At 39.9% G+C, this 17,732-nt stretch overlaps 1 protein-coding gene across 4 annotated transcripts in view; it reads left to right on the forward strand.

Annotated features, from left to right (window-relative positions):
• The window catches only part of MYO1B (myosin IB), a 180,667-nt gene extending 167,000 nt beyond the window's left edge, over window positions 1–13,667 (forward strand). For all 4 annotated transcript variants that reach the window (XM_027589525.2, XM_035726666.1, XM_035726667.1 and 1 more), the window contains 6 exons: window positions 269–403; window positions 2,297–2,403; window positions 4,702–4,834; window positions 5,188–5,340; window positions 6,838–6,965; window positions 11,759–13,667. In XM_027589525.2, coding sequence (XP_027445326.1) covers window positions 269–403; window positions 2,297–2,403; window positions 4,702–4,834; window positions 5,188–5,340; window positions 6,838–6,965; window positions 11,759–11,882 — 780 coding nt within the window. In that variant the 3' untranslated portion in view covers window positions 11,883–13,667. The remainder of the gene's footprint in view (window positions 1–268; window positions 404–2,296; window positions 2,404–4,701; window positions 4,835–5,187; window positions 5,341–6,837; window positions 6,966–11,758) is intronic.
• Window positions 13,668–17,732: the final 4,065 nt, after the last annotated feature.

Genomic DNA, 17,732 nt, shown 5'->3' on the forward strand with positions numbered 1-17,732 from the left:
TGGCTTCCTCTTAAACGATGCAGCCTTCTAGTGTTAGCTGGGGTAAGTATTCATGTTAATATTAAAGTTAGTGTTAGCATTCTTCTTTTCCCCTAACCGTTTAGTGGAGCTTTGATTTTCCCAACCAAGACAGAGAGAAAAAAAGAGATTTTCCAGAGGAATGACAACATTTTATCAACTAAAACTTGCTAAATTCCACTGAAGACTGGTCTGTTTGATCCTGGCATATTTTACTCATCTGGCATTTTTTTTGTCAAACCCAACATAGGTGCAAAAATACTTCTTGGAAATGAAAAATAAGATGCCTTCCTTATCTCCAGTAGACAAGAACTGGCCACCAAGACCTTACCTATTCTTGGATTCTACTCACAAGGAGCTAAAAAGGATTTTCCACCTGTGGAGGGTAAAAAATGCCTTGTTAGGTTTTTTTGTTTTTTGTTTTTTTTTTTTCAGAGACTCCTTACCATGTATTTTGAGTGTTTGAGAAGTGTTAGGTAAAAGCACACTTTAACCACATTCTTCCTGTAGCCTCGAGGAGCTGCACCTGAGGACTATGGTGTTTTTGAACCGTGCCCTGTACTTGGCTTTCTGTGAGAATTCCCAGAGCAGCCAGGGGCTCCCCTGGCTGTCTCCTCTCACCCTTGGCTGGAACGGAGAGTGTGTGGTTTCATTCCACATTCCAGATGCTTTAAAGGAGTTCAGGTTTTTGTTTTGTTTTGCTTTGTTTCTTTTTTTCATCTTTATCTGAAGGAATACTGCCAGAGATAGAATAATACAGTTTGAACATCTTCACCTGAAGTAGTGAAATCCTGCAGATCCTAAGAGTTTGCTTTCTGAGACCTATTGGATACCTACGTGAGAAGGTGCCCACCTTCTGATGGACTGGAAGAGAAGGCTTTAGAGTGCCTCACAAGACATTCAAGAGATTCAAGTTTCCCTCTACCTGAATTAAAGGGAAGCTGGAAATCTATTTGATAATGGCTTATAATTTAGCTTCCTTAATTTTATGAAAACATCATGTTTTGTTTAGGTGTTGCCCAGCGTGAGTACACGGGATACTTGTATAGATGTTGACTTTATTTTAATAATTCGGTCAGTTGATGTATTGAATGCTAAATATGTACAAGTATCATTGATCGAAGAGCTTCTAGTTAGTAAGTGAATGATTGATGGACATGTCTCCCAGGAAGCTCTTTCCTACTGGGCACTTTAGGCTTGTCCCTTACCAGAGTCACATATGCAGAGTGACATTATCACTGATTAGTGTCATATTGGTACCTGCTCAACATGTGGAACTAGACTCTCACTTCCGTCCCCTCGCTTAGTGAGTCACTTTGGTGAGATGCATCATGTCTCCGTGCCCATCTCTCCCCTTTGGAGTCTGACAGTGGAACTGTTTTCAGGAATGACGATGGGGAGCCTCTCATGCCTCTGCTCCCCGCTGGCTCCTGGCCCCTGAATCTTGCCCGTACCTCCCTCACGTTGGGGGTAAAGAGTGAGAGGGATGTGTTTAGTCCTGAAAGGGTGGCCAGCAATGCTGCCGTGCCTTTATATGATTATGTCGGTGGCTCTCAGCTACGTTTGTACCTGAATTTCTTTGAGTTCATCTAAAAACCTGGCCCTGCCCCTCCAGCCATCCCCTATCTCCCTCCAGTGCCATCTCAGAATCCAGGTGGAGGGGAGACTTCTCAGGTCCCATGTCCACACTTTAAGATGGTAATGGGGGATTCGGAGGACTTTTCCAACCAATGGTTGTAGCATATTTGTGAGTCATGAAATCAGTTTTTAGTAGATTACTGACCAGGGTTGTAAAATGAAATACAGTAGAATAGAAAATAATGGGGTACAGGATGTGTTGAAAGTATTGTCTTGTGAAGCTTTTGTGTCCATTGTCTGTGTGTGTGTAAATGTGTGCAGTGAGTTGTGATGTCCAGTGTTGTTCTTATTGTGGGTCTTTGTGAAAGAGTGTGACAGACTAAGGATTAAAGGATTGGGGGGGAGCTGACGTCATAATGGGAGGATCAGTACTCCCAGCAGGGCCCATGCAGCAAGGCCCTGTGTGTTTTGAGGAAGCATCCCAAGTTCCACAATGCAAACAATAGTTTTTATGACATTTTCTAAGACTGACCTTTTAAAACCCAGGAAGGAAAAATGCTCTTGGTTTTTTAAATGGGTATTTGTACACATTAGTTTTACTCTTGATGCTGTTAAATGGGCTTAGCATATTTAAGAATGAATAAAGATTTATTTATGTAAGTGATTATCTTTTTTTCCCCCCCCTTTTCATTTCTCACAGTGTAAAAAATACAGGGACCAATTCACAGACCAGCAGAAACTTATTTATGAAGAAAAACTAGAAGCCAGTGAACTCTTCAAAGACAAGAAGGCTTTATACCCATCTAGGTATTATGGCTTTGCTTTACCCGTAAAAGTCAGCATTTTAAAAGTTTTTCAAATATATTTGTAGGTCTAGCGGAGCTTGATTTTAGTAATCCACAAGAGGTTTTTAATTTTATGAATTATTTTATGATCAGCTGGATAGGAATACACATAAACACATTTGGGCAGTGACTTTCATAGCATACTTTAATGAAATGAGATTACATTTGTTGGTTTTACTTCATTAGCATTAGCCTGAACACTTCACTAAATAATTAGAAGGTGTCCTTTAAAATACAAATTATATAGGCTATTAAGATAAATTTACATTGTAAATTTCTGTTAGTTTTCCATTGTTTTCGGAGACCTCCTGGATCAATTTCTGTGGGCAATCTACTGTCATCCCATTCCAGTCTTACTCCAACGAACTGGGTCAGACTCATTTGCATGGTAATGAAGTGACCCATTACCGTCGGAGTATTGCCTCAGTCCTGGTCTGTGATAGCCTTCACTTGGCTGCGTCCTTGGGCACGATGTTAGTGGCCTGTGCAGTCAGATCCGTTCCTTTATGGTAGACATCAAGTGCTCAATAAAAGAAGGAACACCAGTTAAGTTTGCCAAGTGAAATCATTGGTAAAGACCCCTTACCTGAATATCCTTACATCTCCCCAGTTCATCATTTCTCCCCCAGAGTTCCTATCCCTTTTACATCCGATGTTTCTAAAAAAAAAGTTAGATTGGACAATTTCAAGCCAAATCTCTAACAACTTTTAGCTTCTCCCAAAGGATGGCCTAGAAATGAAAAAGCATTATATGCTAAGTATATTCACATGTATTACATATGCTGTGTTTATATTCTCAGTGTCTTTACACACAATTGAAAGCTCTTCCTTTGAAAAGTTGAAGTAAACATTGTTGCCAGGCTCATGTGGTTTAAATATTTTAAATGACCCAACTTGCTGGGTCAGCTGATTTGGCAGTTTGTGATGGTCTGTACTCCCTTTGAGTCGAACATAGCATTTAAATCCAAAGTTGTCCAAAGTGCCTGCTATATAAAGCACATTCAAACATGAAAATGGCCTATATACTCTTTCCAGCAACTAACTCATTTAACTTTTTCTTTATAGATTTTTAAATTGTAGAGTAATTGTCTTAATTAACATTCCCTGTGGATGACTCTCCAGAAACGAAAGAGAAAAATATATTTGTGAAGAAACAAATTCAACGGCTCTTAGCACTTTTTATTATTAAAAACATGTTTGAATGTGAACAACAGGAAACAAATACTAACATTAAGCCAAGTCCTTTTGGGGTAGTTCTATCCATTTTCAGGGATGGTGGCATGCTCAGCCAGCAGTAGTCGGAGGGGAGGAATAATTTACCCTCACACTGTGGTGGGTGTCAGCCTTTTATATGCTGGGAGCCATGAAACACTGACCACCTACGTGGAGTTTTATTCCCTGATCCTCCACCCACAACACAAGCATTTAAAGTTGTATTTGCAAATTGTCAGAACTTTATAGCTCAAAATGAAGCCACGGTTGTTTTTTTGGGTGGTTTTTGTGTGTGTATGTGTGTGGGTTTTTTTTTTTTTTTTTGGTGTCTTGGAAGAGGCTTCCCTGAAAGTGTCACCCCACAAGCCTTTAGGGAAATGGGCATCTTAGTACATGATTGTGCTGCTCGCAAGATGGAGATTGTCTGAAAGAAAACCGCTCTGGTTCTGAATGTTTACCTTGTCCATTTGGGGGCATATCCTCGGAGGAAAGGCCTGATCTAGAGCCAGAGTTACATGGTAGTTTAAGTGCTCTGTAGGTCTCTTCTAAAGTGCTCACTCTGGATCTATGCTTCCCTGGACGGCCTCTTGGTTTTCTTATTCTCTGTAAGAAAATGAAGTTTCCCTTTGAAGCAGGTGTTGGTAATGATCTGTGCCCTTTTTTCCATTGCCACATATTGTTGAAAGGCACTAAAAGTCCTTTGTGGGCAGCTGTTAACTTTCTATTACCAGATTAGAAAGAATTGCCTTTCCCTTCACATGAGACCATGCACGTGGGTCCTGACTTTCTTGTGACTGGTTTCTAGCTTGATTGTTCCATATGATAAGATTTTTATCGAAGTCCTACCTACAAAATGCCATGATCCCATCAAAAGTATATTTAAAGTAGGTTCCAGGTTTCATTTCCAACTTGTATTTAGGACACGAATAAAATGGATAAAATTAACTTTGATGAAGTTATGCACTTCAGAATCAGCTGACGTGTTACCTTTCTCCAGTAATGCCTCCATCGGGTACTGTTTCTAATGTGTGGGAATTTTTTCCTGTAGTGTTGGGCAGCCATTCCAAGGAGCTTACCTGGAAATCAACAAGAATCCCAAGTATAAGAAACTCAAGGATGCCATTGAAGAAAAGATTATCATTGCTGAAGTTGTGAACAAAATTAACCGTGCCAATGGGAAGGTAAAAATGCTAACCCTGAAGACCTGTAAGAAGTGTTTATCAGTTGGGACAGTCATCTTTCGTTTTCTGATTATTCTGATTTGCCTTTCATATTCTCAGTTCCTATAAAGGGAGCTGTTTCCCCTTACCTTTAAGTTTAGGTGGAATTTTGCTTGTTCTCTGAAACTTATATGACAAGATCTATTGTCTGTGTTTTTAGTGTGTTCTCAGTTTACCTAGGTTTGTGTGCTGAAAGATACGGAATCAAATGGGCATTTCTGCAAATAACGAATGCTTTAAACTCATGGACCCACTTGGGGTATTTTTGATCATTGGTTTTACATCTTTATTTGTTTTGTTTTGCTTTGTTTTAGAGCACATCTCGGATTTTCCTCTTAACAAATAATAATCTCCTTCTTGCTGATCAAAAGTCAGGGCAGATCAAGTCAGAGGTTCCCTTGGTGGATGTGACCAAAGTATCGATGAGCTCACAAAACGATGGCTTCTTTGCCGTCCACCTCAAAGAGGTAAAGGTTCAACTATTGATTTGACCTAAAGATTTCTGCATTTGCCCAGTCTCTGAGCCACTGAATTAAAATTTTCCACATCTGAAAAGTGTTATTAATTGAAGTTTATACATTATAACCTTAATTTGCAGATTTTGGCTATATTCACTCTCACATAAAATCTCAGGCTTGGTTTTTCAGTAATTGAAATTGATTGACTGAAATTGCATTGATTAATCACATTTATTAACTTGTTCATTGAGTTCTGATTTCACTGAGCAGCTTTGGTTTGCACTCACTGTGATGTGCATTATTTTGAGAAAAACCATGGAAATATCAGGATATTTTATGCTTCCTCCTGTTGTTTATTCTATATACCAACTTAGTAAATGTCCCTTTGTTCATCTTTAATTTATGAGTTTTTTATTAAAGAAGGCAACCACGGTAAAACAACTGCCTAATAATTTTGACCTAAAGATTTTTTAATGTTTTGTGCTTTTTTAGTTTAACCTAGGACCTCCTGATTTGAATGGCGTAGCTAAGAATGCAGGCTCTGGAGTTGGTCTCACTAACTTTACAGTGACTTTGGCCAAGTCATTTAACTTCCATGTGCCTACCTACTTTTTCTCCTCTTTAAAATGGAGAGAATACTAGTACTACTTCATAATGTTACAAGGATTAAATGAGACAATAGGTATAGTGCCTACCATATAATAAATAGTCCCTGAATAAGTTGATGTCAGCAAATATGAATCATATTTAGGGACATGCATCTAGTTGGTGCCCCACCTGTCTTGCTGCTTCTACACTTAGGAAAATCCCCTATGCTCAATTCAGCCTGTTTTCCCTCCTTTGGGTCTTAACTTAAAAGGAGCATATCCAGTCCTAAGACAGTGATTCTGAACTTTGATTACACTTTATAATGCTGATGCCCAGGCCGTACCCACCCCCCCCCGCCCAATCCCACCAAATCAGAGTTTCTTGGAATGGGGCACAAAACCATCCTACTGTTTGCAAGCTCCCTGTGTAGCTTAGGTGAAGAGTCACTGCCCTCGGATATTTGTTGGGAATGTTGTTGTTGTTCTTTTTCTTTTTTTTAACCAAATCACTGAGGAATTTTTTTAAATAGCTCTTCCAGAATGAGTGATAGGTTAGGTCAGTGCTTCTCAAGCCTGAATGTGCAAACAAATCACTCAGGGATCCTGTTTGGTTCCTATGCAGCGGGCCTATGACAGGGCCTGAGGCTCTGCTTTCTAACAAGCTCCCCGGTGAAGCTGATGGTTCCTCTGGCCCATCTACCAACTTTTGGGTAGCACAAGGTTCGGTAACCTTACTAAGAGTGCTCAGAGCAAGTTGGAAGGAATGCCGCTTTTGTTGTTATCGTTTTATTTGGAAGAGTGGACTCCAGTAGTTGATGTTTTCAAGAGACTGTAAATACATGTTCAGCCAAGCTTGTAAACATTTACCTCCTAAGCTATCCTTAATTATGATAGTCTACCTCTTGCTTTGTCCTTGCAGGGGTCTGAAGCAGCCAGTAAAGGAGACTTTCTCTTCAGCAGTGATCACCTGATTGAAATGGCCACCAAGCTGTATCGGACAACTCTCAGCCAAACCAAACAGAAGCTCAATATCGAAATTTCTGATGAGTATGTTCATAATCATTTGAATGTGCCATTTCACTTTTAGCTTTATTGCTTTAGTCGAGCACTCCAGTCTCCATCTGTTTATATAACCACTACCTTTAAGTAGCGAATGTGTGTCTGGGATTTGTTCTAGATGGTGGATGGGCAGTGAATGGTGCTGGTCAAGTCCTTGGCTTCATGTCCCGGACATCCTGGTGAAAGAGATAAATATGCATAAATAAGAAATAGGAGATATGACTTTGGTTAGTGACAAGTGCCTGTGGAGGGAAATAAAGCAGATAAATATGCATAAATAAGAAATAGGAGATATGACTTTGGTTAGTGACAAGTGCCTGTGGAGGGAAATAAAATAAGGGCCAGAGGGTGCTATATTTTTGATAGGGAGGTCAGGGAGCCTTGTTTGATGCCGTGACATTTGAGTCAAGACGAATCAAGGGAGCAAGCCAGGCAACAACCTGGGAGGTGCCTTCCAGGGCAGAGGACAACAGGTGTAAAGGCCCTGAGACAGCAGTGAAAGTGGCAGAGTGAAATGGTAGGAAAAGACTCGGGAGAGACAGGCAGAGAACCGGCCATGTAGAGCTGGAGGAGTTTAGCTAAGGAGTTGAGATTTTACTGTGGATGATGGAATGCCATTACAGGATGTAAGCAAGGGGACGGCATGATCCGATTTGTGATTTTCAAAGATCGCTCTGGCTGCAGCGTGGAAAATAGCTCTAGGGAGGCAAGAGTGGAAGCAGAAAAAAGTTAGGAGCTTCTCTGAGCTGTCTAGGATGATGTGGCTTAGGCTAGGGTGTGAGTGGGAGGTAGTGAGACGTAGTCAGATTCCAAATGTAATTTGGAGGAAAACAAGAGGACTTATTAACAGATTAGATGCTAGGTTTGGGCCCTGAGCCCAAATGGTGGTACCATTTACTGCAATAGATGACACTGAAGAAAGAGGGGTTTGGGGGTGGCCAGGGGGCGTGAAGTCAAGAGTGCTGTTGTGGATGTCTTATATTTGTGATGCCTTTTTTTCACATATAGATAAGTAGAGTTATAGAATAAGCTTCCCATGTTGACTAGCGTGCTAAGACTGCTATATATAAATGTGAAATTTTGCTTTTTTACTTCACAGTAGGGCTCTAATTATAAAGACTGATCATTTATTTACATGCAGGTTGGAGCATTCCCCCCACTTACTAAATCTATCGATATGAGATCATTTAATGAATTTGAATTACTACGCTGATTGATACTTGGTTACTTTCTTTTCAAAAGATTATTTACTACCTGCATATATACTTCTTTGCGTGTATAGTAAGAATTTACATAACCAGATTGCTCAAGAAATGATTTTATTTTCTCATTAAGCTTTTGCCAGCCTATCCTATTTCACTTCTCTCTAAAAGTCTTTCTAAAATAATTTCATACCCATTCTTATCCCTGCATAAGCCAGACTAACCTTCCTTGATGTTTTGGGCTTTACAAAACCTTAGGTCCATCATCTGTTCTCACTGTACATTAAGAATGATGTTTAAGTTGGTGGGAGATTGACCTTTATGTATCCTCTACATTGGAAATTGCAGTTTGGACTAGATAACTTTTGTCATTGGATCCTTTCTCTTATTAGGGGAAAAAAATATAATGACTAGTCGTGCTCCAGTCAAATAAGATTTTAACCCGTTAGGGCCCATTAGATCTTTAAACTCCCTTTAGCTGAAATTTGTTAGCGCTTGGGATGCAGGGCTTCAGTTTTGGTGGAACTGATCATTCCCACCAATCCTGGGAAGATTCTGTTTGTTCCAGAGGCAGGAGCTCCTTGGTACATGGATGACACAGCCTCCTGGTTGGCTCACCCCATTAACGAGGCTGTCTTTACAGAGAAAGCCACGTCAACATCCAGGGCACAAAGGATTGCTACTTTTAAAGTATTTCCCAAGCTGGTATTCTAAGAACACTGCCTCTGCTGTGAAGAAAGTATTTGCTGGTGGAAATTTATAATCCTTCTTTACTACAGCTCTTCCCAGATGCACCCTCCTGTCGTACATCATGACTCTCCTGAGGGCCTGGGCGGGATAGCATGAGCTGTGTTCCTCATACATAATCAACCACAGAGCCCCTCCCGTGGTTCTCACGGTTTGTGGGTGAGGCACATGATTGTGGGAGAGTTCGCTCGTGGGTGGCAGAGACCCTGCCTTGTTATGGGGGCAGGGGGGTGGGGTATGATGCTCTGGTTGTGTCAGCTTGCAGTAAACATGCTTGTGTGCCTGCAAGTTGACAGGGTGGCCGTGTGAAGAAAACAAAACATTTGGTAGCATTGTAAACCAATCCATAACACCTTTCTTTCTCCAGTTCCTAATTGTTGGTTGGTTTCATAGAAACAGTAGCTGATGGAGCCCTGCATAGCAATGGTGGGTCCCTGCCCAGGCAGCAAGGGAGCTATGAGGCAGAGCAAGGTCCCAGGGAGCCCGTTGCCTAACCTCGAGAGCTCATAAGCAAGGATTATACACCTCCTTGGAGAACATTTTAAATTTAAACAAAATTTGACAAAGTCATGGGCACTCCTGCCCATGTATTTTTTTCAGCCCTAAGTGGCTTTAATCCATTTCACTGCCGGCTCTACAGATTAGTATTATAAACGGTGTGCAGCTCAGTGACTGAAACCTTCCTCAGCACGTCCTTCTCAGAAGTAGAAGCAATTATTTTAACAAATCCAGTCTCCATAGCCATTCTGGATAAACTGGATGTCGATTTCCAGGAGGAGAGGCAAAGTCCTGTTTACTCCTTAGAGCAGTTTTAACCTCCTTTGTAATTCCCAGTCCTTCAACTCCCAAACCTTTCAGCCCATAAATAGATTGCATTTTAAGGATGACCTTAAATGTGTAATATTTCTAAAAAATTTCTAAAAGTGAAGTCTTGAACGTGTTGAAAAAAACCAAAGTGAATTTGTTCTATTAAACATTTTAAACACATGTGCGTATGTGTACATGCATACACACACACAGATGTATCATTTTAACTTGTACAGTTGTTTTGTGAATATTTTAAATCAAATCATCTAAATTCTTTTCACAGTGAAGTTCTTACGAGTATTGATGCTATGAAAGGATGCATTCAACATTATTGTTTGCTGGAGAATGATTCTCTGAGTACCGTGTCCTTCCTGTGGGCCATGCTTCAGTTTTCTCTTCTATGAAATAGAAATAATATTACTTGCCTCATAGGATTATTTCAAAGTTGCGTTAATATATGTAGCTTACTAGGAACAGCGCCGTGCATGGCAAATACTCTGTGTATCTTCACTATTGTTGTTTCTGGAGTGAATTGCGCTCATGAATCGTGAACATGAAGACAGCCAATGCTAAAGTTATGGGGAAAAGAATTCCCTATACTTTTATTATACTAAAAGTGGTCTTTGAAAATTAAAATGTCAAAATATCTGATTTTTTTAAATGTGTGTACTGGCATTAGACTTGAAAGGTGCTTTCTTTCTTTGAGGCGCATAGATATAAGTATTTATATCTATGATGCGATTTTGGAATGATAGCTCTTTCTTTTCAGTGCCTTCAAGTTGAAAAGGAACAGCCCATTTAGAAGCTCGGAAGTACTATCCTGTTAAAGCAACTGATAAATCAGGAGTTTATGTGTCACATTTCAGTCCAGTAGATAATGTTTGCAAAGCACGGGCTCTGTAGACCTCGACACTGAGACTAATGTGCACAGAACAGAGCTGTTTTGATGTTTGCACTTGGGTGGATCCAGTGAGCATGTGGTCTGTCACATGGTTGGTAGAGTGACTCAGCTATATGCCAACAACTCAGAAAACTGTTCCCTGAGAAGCATACTGGATACGTGGTAACATTGTGCTAACTCTTTGGTGGAAAGAAGAGCACTGGCTTTGAGACGGGAGAGCCTGGGTTCTGGACCAGCCATGCCACTCTCCTGCCTCCGCAGATATGCCGTCCTTGCCGGCAAGGACCTCATTGGATAGGTCTGGGTATCCCCCCTCCCCCTAGCACCCAGCCCAGGAGGAAGGCGGTATGTGTGTGGTAGGAAGGTGTGACGGATAATCTTATGGACAAGTACTTGATCCCTGATGGTCTGTGAGAGGAAAGATTTGGACTAGAATATGGTTTCCCACAGTGTACCACACGTACTACTGGTAGGGTCAGAGGTGGCTTTGGGTGTACACTGATAGATTTTGTAAACTTTATAGTTTATATATATATATATAAATTATATATATATTTTAATATCCATTTGGTGGGTATCAAAAAACATAAGGAGCAGATCAAACTTGTGATTTTATTATTATTATTATTCCATAGGTCACAGCTATTTTGAAATATATTTATTTATGGTAGAAACAACTATTAGCATAGTATGTGGATATAACAAAAATTGTTTAGGAAATAGGTGAGTAACCAGTGTTTGGAAATCATAGTCTGGAGGATCTTTAGACCCCTTTCCTGAAATTTTTCATTTCATTTTCTGAAATTGGTGATAATTTAATAGGACCCGACCCCCAGTTTATATTTTTGCTATGCAAAAATGGAGAAAAATGGGAGAATAGCATGTTGAGTTTTCCATTTGGAACATGGAAATACTTCTTCTTAGGCCTTCTCCCCTTGCTGGAATATGGTGAGTTAATGAACTTCGGTTTCCTTGGGGCTAAGTGGTGACTTCAGGAAGTGCTGATGGAAAGTGGGAATGTCTGTCAAGGTCACTATCCATTAAGAAACAAAAGCTCAAGTTAGTGTCATCACCCGCTCTTGTGTGTGTGCTTTTCTCTAATTTGTCCTATTCTCTTCTTCTAGGTTCCTGGTGCAGTTCAGACAGGATAAAGTATGTGTGAAGTTTATTCAGGGCAACCAGAAAAATGGGAGTGTCCCAACGTGCAAACGAAAAAACAACCGTCTCCTGGAAGTCGCTGTTCCTTAACTGGCTCCTCCTCTCTGCTTTCACGGACTTATTTCCTTGTAACAGTGCAATTTTGTTTTGTTTTGTTTTGTTTGGGGTTCATTGTATGTTTGGGAATTGCCAAAGGCTAATACTGTTAGAGACCCTTGGCAAAATAAAATATTTGACTAATCAATTTTTATTATTGGAATAGTTTTAAACCTTAAATTACACAGTCTGTCCTGGGACAGGATTATAGAAGCTAACAGTGTCTGTGCCATGTCATACGTGTTCTTTGTTTAGCCATCATGTTAGATCTGTGTACCCGCAATCAGCATGTTACTCATAAATCATTACTATTTCTAAGTAGAGGAAATGGTCCCAAGAGGTAATTGCATTCATTCATCAAATATTTATTGAGTGCCTCCTCTTTGCTAGGCACTGTGCTGGGTGGCATGAAAACTGACTAGGAAGCCTTTTTGTTTTTCAGGCCACGGCATCTGGCTGGCTTGTGCTGTCTTGACTAGGGCTCAGAGAGGTTGAAGACGTTGAAACCAAAACAGTACCTGTTGCTGATGGACAGCATTATTCCGAATCCCGTAGTGTGATCCTAACCAATCCGCTTCAAGACGGGCTTGGTCCTAGGAAGTAGAAATGTATGACCGGGTAAAATGCCTCTACATGTGGTTTCTATTTGAAAAGAGAAAACTGACATTGCAACAGGACTTTTAATTTGTTCAGCTCTTGTTGTTGCTTTTAACAGTAGAAAACAGAGTCATTCTTATTGTAGGAAAAGTGGCAGAAGTAGTCCAGTAAGATTATATTTTCCTGTTTCTGGTAAGCCTCATATATGATCCTACATAGGCTAATATTTGCGGAGTGTTGTTTTCACCCAAATTTGAGTAAATATTTTAAACAGCTAATACAGTCAAGGGCTGAAAGCCTTTCAGATAATGGCAAGCATTCTGTACGACATGAAATAAACATCCAAGATCTTTTTTGAAAGTTTTATTTATAATATACCTTTTGTAGGAGAGGGTGATTGGTACAGGATGCATATTTTAGTCAAGGATTAAAATTGTTTATGTTAATTTGCAGGACTTTTTTTTTTTTTCCAAATTTACAGTAAGGATTCATTTTTGGAAACTACATTTTAACTTTGGAATCAAATTGTTTCTTATTTGAGAGGATAATGTATATACATTGGTATGTTAAATAATAAAACTGTTCTAATTTGGTGCCATTTCCTGGATCACAACTGTATTTTTGTATTTCAAGCTATGTTCTCATGTTGTGTGTCAATGTAATATTGCACCGAAAGGCTTTACCATTCAAACATTATATGTTTTCTGTGTAATTGAATTTCACTGACCTTTTATAAACCGGAAACATTCATTGAAAGTATTGGGGGGGGGCACTTTCTTTTAATTTTTGAACTTAAAAAAAAATCGCTCCCATAAAGAAATTCTCAGAAGCCTTTGTGTTTATTGGTGCAGGTAGAGGATAGCATTACTTTGTCTCAGTCTACCGCATCATGTACCTAGAGCGGTAGATTGGTAGTTCCTGAAATCGGTGATTAGAAATCTGCGACTGAGAGGTGTTTTTAAAAAAATGTTTAAAAAAATATGTAATACATTCACACTGTTCAACATGCAAGTAAGGATAGAAATACAATGCAAATTCTCCATCCCGTCATTCCCCCATCTGCTCAGTTCCCATGCCCCCCCCCAGTTAACCGTTGTTTTTACTTGCTTTTGCACAGCTTTATGCATATGCTTCCAAAACAAAATAAAAATATAGATTCTTATCTCCTGCTTTAGTAGACAAAAGCTGATACTTTATAGACTTTGTTCTTTTTTACTGTGGCACAGTCTTCTGTTGTATGGATACGTTTATCCAGTCCCCTCCTGATCATCCCTGGGTTGTTTCCCGAATGGAAATTTAAGTCCAGGACAGAGAGGACCAATATTTCACGGGTCTACTTGTTAAATTTTCCTAAATACCGTCTCTGCGGATTGTTCATTATGATGATTAGCAACAATAGCAGTTAGCAACAATACATTTCCCAGAGTTTATTTCCAATAGAGAAGCCATTTAATCTCAGGCTTTGTGGTAGGTGTTCTGCATGGATTTAAAAATATCTCTACAAAGTAGTTTTAAATGACAGCGTTTTTGCATATAATCCATCACTTCTAGTCTTGTCATTGAAATACTCAGTAATTTTTGGTCATGAAATTCATTCTAGGTGGGTTGTGACTTGACTTGAAAAAGCTTTTCCAAACCTTAGCAAGAAAGCTTCTGTATGCACCAGGGTGAAACGTGCCTCCTCAGTTTCCTAAACCAAGCTCGCCCCTGGGGAGAGCGTCCTTGAACAATACAGACTGGAAGTGAGAGTTCTTAATGTTTTCAGTACATGTAGTGATGCCTCCTTTTTTTTTTTTTAATTTTTTAATTTAAATTCAATTACTTAACGTATAGTGTGGTATTAGTAGAGGTAGAGGTCAGTGATTCAGCAGTCTTATATAATACCCAGTGCTCATTACACCCCGTGCCCTCCTTAATGTCCATCAGCCCATTACTCCGTCCCCCCACCCCCTCCCTGCCTCCTTTTTTTTTTCCATAGGGAGCAAGTGCTAGTGATTAGGATAAATGTAATTGCTGAGAGCAATTATTTTGAGATTTTCAGCTCAGAAATAGAATATGAAACCCTGGTCTTTGGTCATGAGATTAGAGAGAGGTCAAAATCACAAGGAAAGCTTGTTTTTAAAACTCAACCAAACAACCGTGCAGATACCTGGGCTATAGCCCTTCCCAACTGAATCGGAATCACCAGGACAGAGCTTGGAAATAGGCACTTACAAGAAAATCACCAGCTGATTAAGCATATTAGAGTTTGAGAACCATCCAGAAAAATACCAGCGCTTCTCTGCAGCTACACAGTCATGTGTCTTAACAGGTCCTCTGGGAAGTGATTCAGATGCAGCCTTTGGGTGTCAGAACTGGCCTAGAGCGTCTCTAGCTGCGCAGCGCAGCGCCGGCTGGTCCTACCCGTGCTTCCCGCCTGCCCCCTGTGCCTGACTAGCATTACTGATAAACCGTGGCATTGCCCTATTTAATGGGTGAGCAACCAATATTTCCTTATCTTTGAATTTCTGTCGCTGTCCTGCAATAGAGAATGGAAGTATTGGCGGCACTCCACATTTCCTGCTCTGGCCTGGCCACACGGCCCTAACTTGTTCTCAGCCACCACTTCGTTGCCCAGCCCCTGGAATCACTTGTAGGCCTAGACAAAGAGATACTGTGCTTGAAAAAAAGTAACGAGGTAGTGAGTACCAAATATCAGACCATGGTTGTTGCCAAGTTTGCAGTGTGGGTGACACGCTATCCTTGACTTTGACTTCCACGTACCACGGGAAAGTGGTAAAGAAAGCAACATGGGAAAGTGACTAATAGACTGGTTACAGTCTTGGGTTCCCCACTCTTGGAATAATAACATGGACCTGGTACTCGGATGTAAAACCTTGAGCTCGAGTTTGAATACCTTTTCTTGTATTGCAGGGGTTGTGGGGCATTTCCGTGATACCAAAGCACCAGGGCCAAGTGTTCTGAGAATCAGAGGCACCTCGTCAGTATGGAGGATTTGGCTGAAATCTAGGAGGATAAATGGTTTTATTATGCCATCTCAATTAGTATGCTGAGTGAGAACTCTCAAATTCATGTAATTAAGTATAATTATGGTAATTAGAATATGGTTCAAAATTCTTGGTCTAAATATGATAGACAACATCTTTTATATGCTGCTTTGCACAGAGTAGGTAAGATGTTTAGGTTCTAACCTACTCCGACCACAAGCACTCTTTAAAATGGTATATACTGCTGGGGAAAGATTTTGTAAATGCTTAATGTGTTTATTAACGTTTTTACAAGAAGGCATTGTAGTAAAAGCCTTTTGTTTTTAAGCTCGGGGTTGGTTTTCTGCAGCACTCAAATTCATTCAGACCATTAGGTGCAAGAGATAAAAAGGTAGAGAAAGGACAGTCATTTTGCTCTTCTTTCCTCCTGGTGAGAAAAACAGCTGTAAATTTTCATTGTTTGAAAATATAATGCTGAGGAGTTAATATGTTATCTTTGGAGGGTCTCTTTCTTTGGATCTCCCTGTAATGATTCTATTATGTGCTGTCCATTCTCAGGTTCAGGTTCTCGAAACTTCAGGAAGCCATGGCCTTGACAAGCCTGCACTCTCTGGTCTCATCAGCTTCTAATCCAATAGCCACTCAGTAGAAAATTAGTTGCTTTTGAGTTGGTTTCCTGCAAATCTTGGAATTGTTTGCTTCCTTCTCTTTGGTTTGAAGATCACTTTCAAAATCTGGAATTAATCACAGTACGGCATAAACCACAATCTCTTCCTCATTAACTTTTTTTGCTGCCATGGTGGCCAGATCTCTGCTCAGCTCCATAAAATCCAGCAAAAATCTAGCTTTGTAACCAAGGAAAACAGTGTCAGCTTCTCAGCATTTAAGGAGGAAACTGGGAACAGAATTTATATTCACCCAAAGGCCTGGTAGTACTGAGTGAAAAACAGATCAACCAGCTACCTTATTTGACTTACTTAAAAATATGTTCTTTTGTCCAGTTTTGAAATATAACGGACATGCTACATTGTATCGGTTTTAGATGGATAACATAATGATTTGAAATATGCACATATTGTGAAACGATTGCCACAATTAGTTAATATCCAGCACCTCATGTAGTTATAATTCTTTTCTTGTGATGAGAACGTTTAAGATTACTCTCGAGGTCGTTCACTTATTTTATACTCACCCCAACTTCCCTTTTCTCTTTTCTCCTTCCTTCCTTTCTCTCACTAATTAGTGGATCTAGCATATTCTCTTTAGAAACATGTATTTTTAAAAGACATACACAAATAAATGTACACATACCAGAAACATACCTATCAAAGAATTTTTACAAAGTGAACAACACATCCATGTACCTAGCCCCCAAAACAAGAAGCTCCTTTGTCCACCCCAGTTACAAGTCCCCACAAAAGTAACTCTCTTGTTTTCTGGGACCATATATTAATTTTGCCCTTTTTTGTTTTGGGTTTTGGTTTTTTGTTGTTTCTTGTATGTTTTTGCTTCATATAGATGGAATCATAGGATATATGCTCTTCCTCTGGCCTTTCCCATTCATCATTATAACTGGAATTCATTCACATTGTTGCTTGTAGCTAAAGTTTGTTCTGTCTGTATAATACTTCATAGTGTGGGGAGACTGCAATTTTGTAATCCATTTTGCTGTGGACGGGCATTTGGCTATGATGCATAGTGCTGCTGCAGACGTTCTTGGACACGTCTGTTGGTGAATATCCGTCCACGTATCTGCTGGGTATATACCTAGGAATAAAGCTGCTGGGTCATAGGGGAAGCTTATGTTCACCTTTAGTAGATTGCATCAAACTGACTTCCAAAGGAACTACCAGTTGACACCCCCACCAGCAGCCTGCTGGGGTTGCATGTGCTCTACATCCTTGCCCCACCTGGTATCATCAGTCATTTTAATTTTGGTCCCTCTGATGGGTCTTAGCTTTAATTTGCATTTTCCCAGTGCTCATGAGCTCAAATACCTTTTCAATATTAGCAATTTGCATATCATCTTTTGTGAAGTACCTATTCAAGTAGTTTGCCTTTATTTTTTTCTGTTGGGATTGTCTTTTTTCTTTTTGATTTGTAGTTGTATTTTGGATACAAGATCTTTATCAGATATGTGTGTGGCATGTATCTCCGCACAGTCTACAGTGACCTTTTTACTCTCCCACCAGTGTCTTTGGATGAACACACGCTCTGTTTCAGTGTAGTCAGGTTTACCAGTTCTTTGCTTTATGGTTCA

Source organism: Zalophus californianus, chromosome 3 (genome assembly GCF_009762305.2).
Source record: "Zalophus californianus isolate mZalCal1 chromosome 3, mZalCal1.pri.v2, whole genome shotgun sequence".
Lineage (NCBI taxonomy): Eukaryota > Metazoa > Chordata > Mammalia > Carnivora > Otariidae > Zalophus > Zalophus californianus.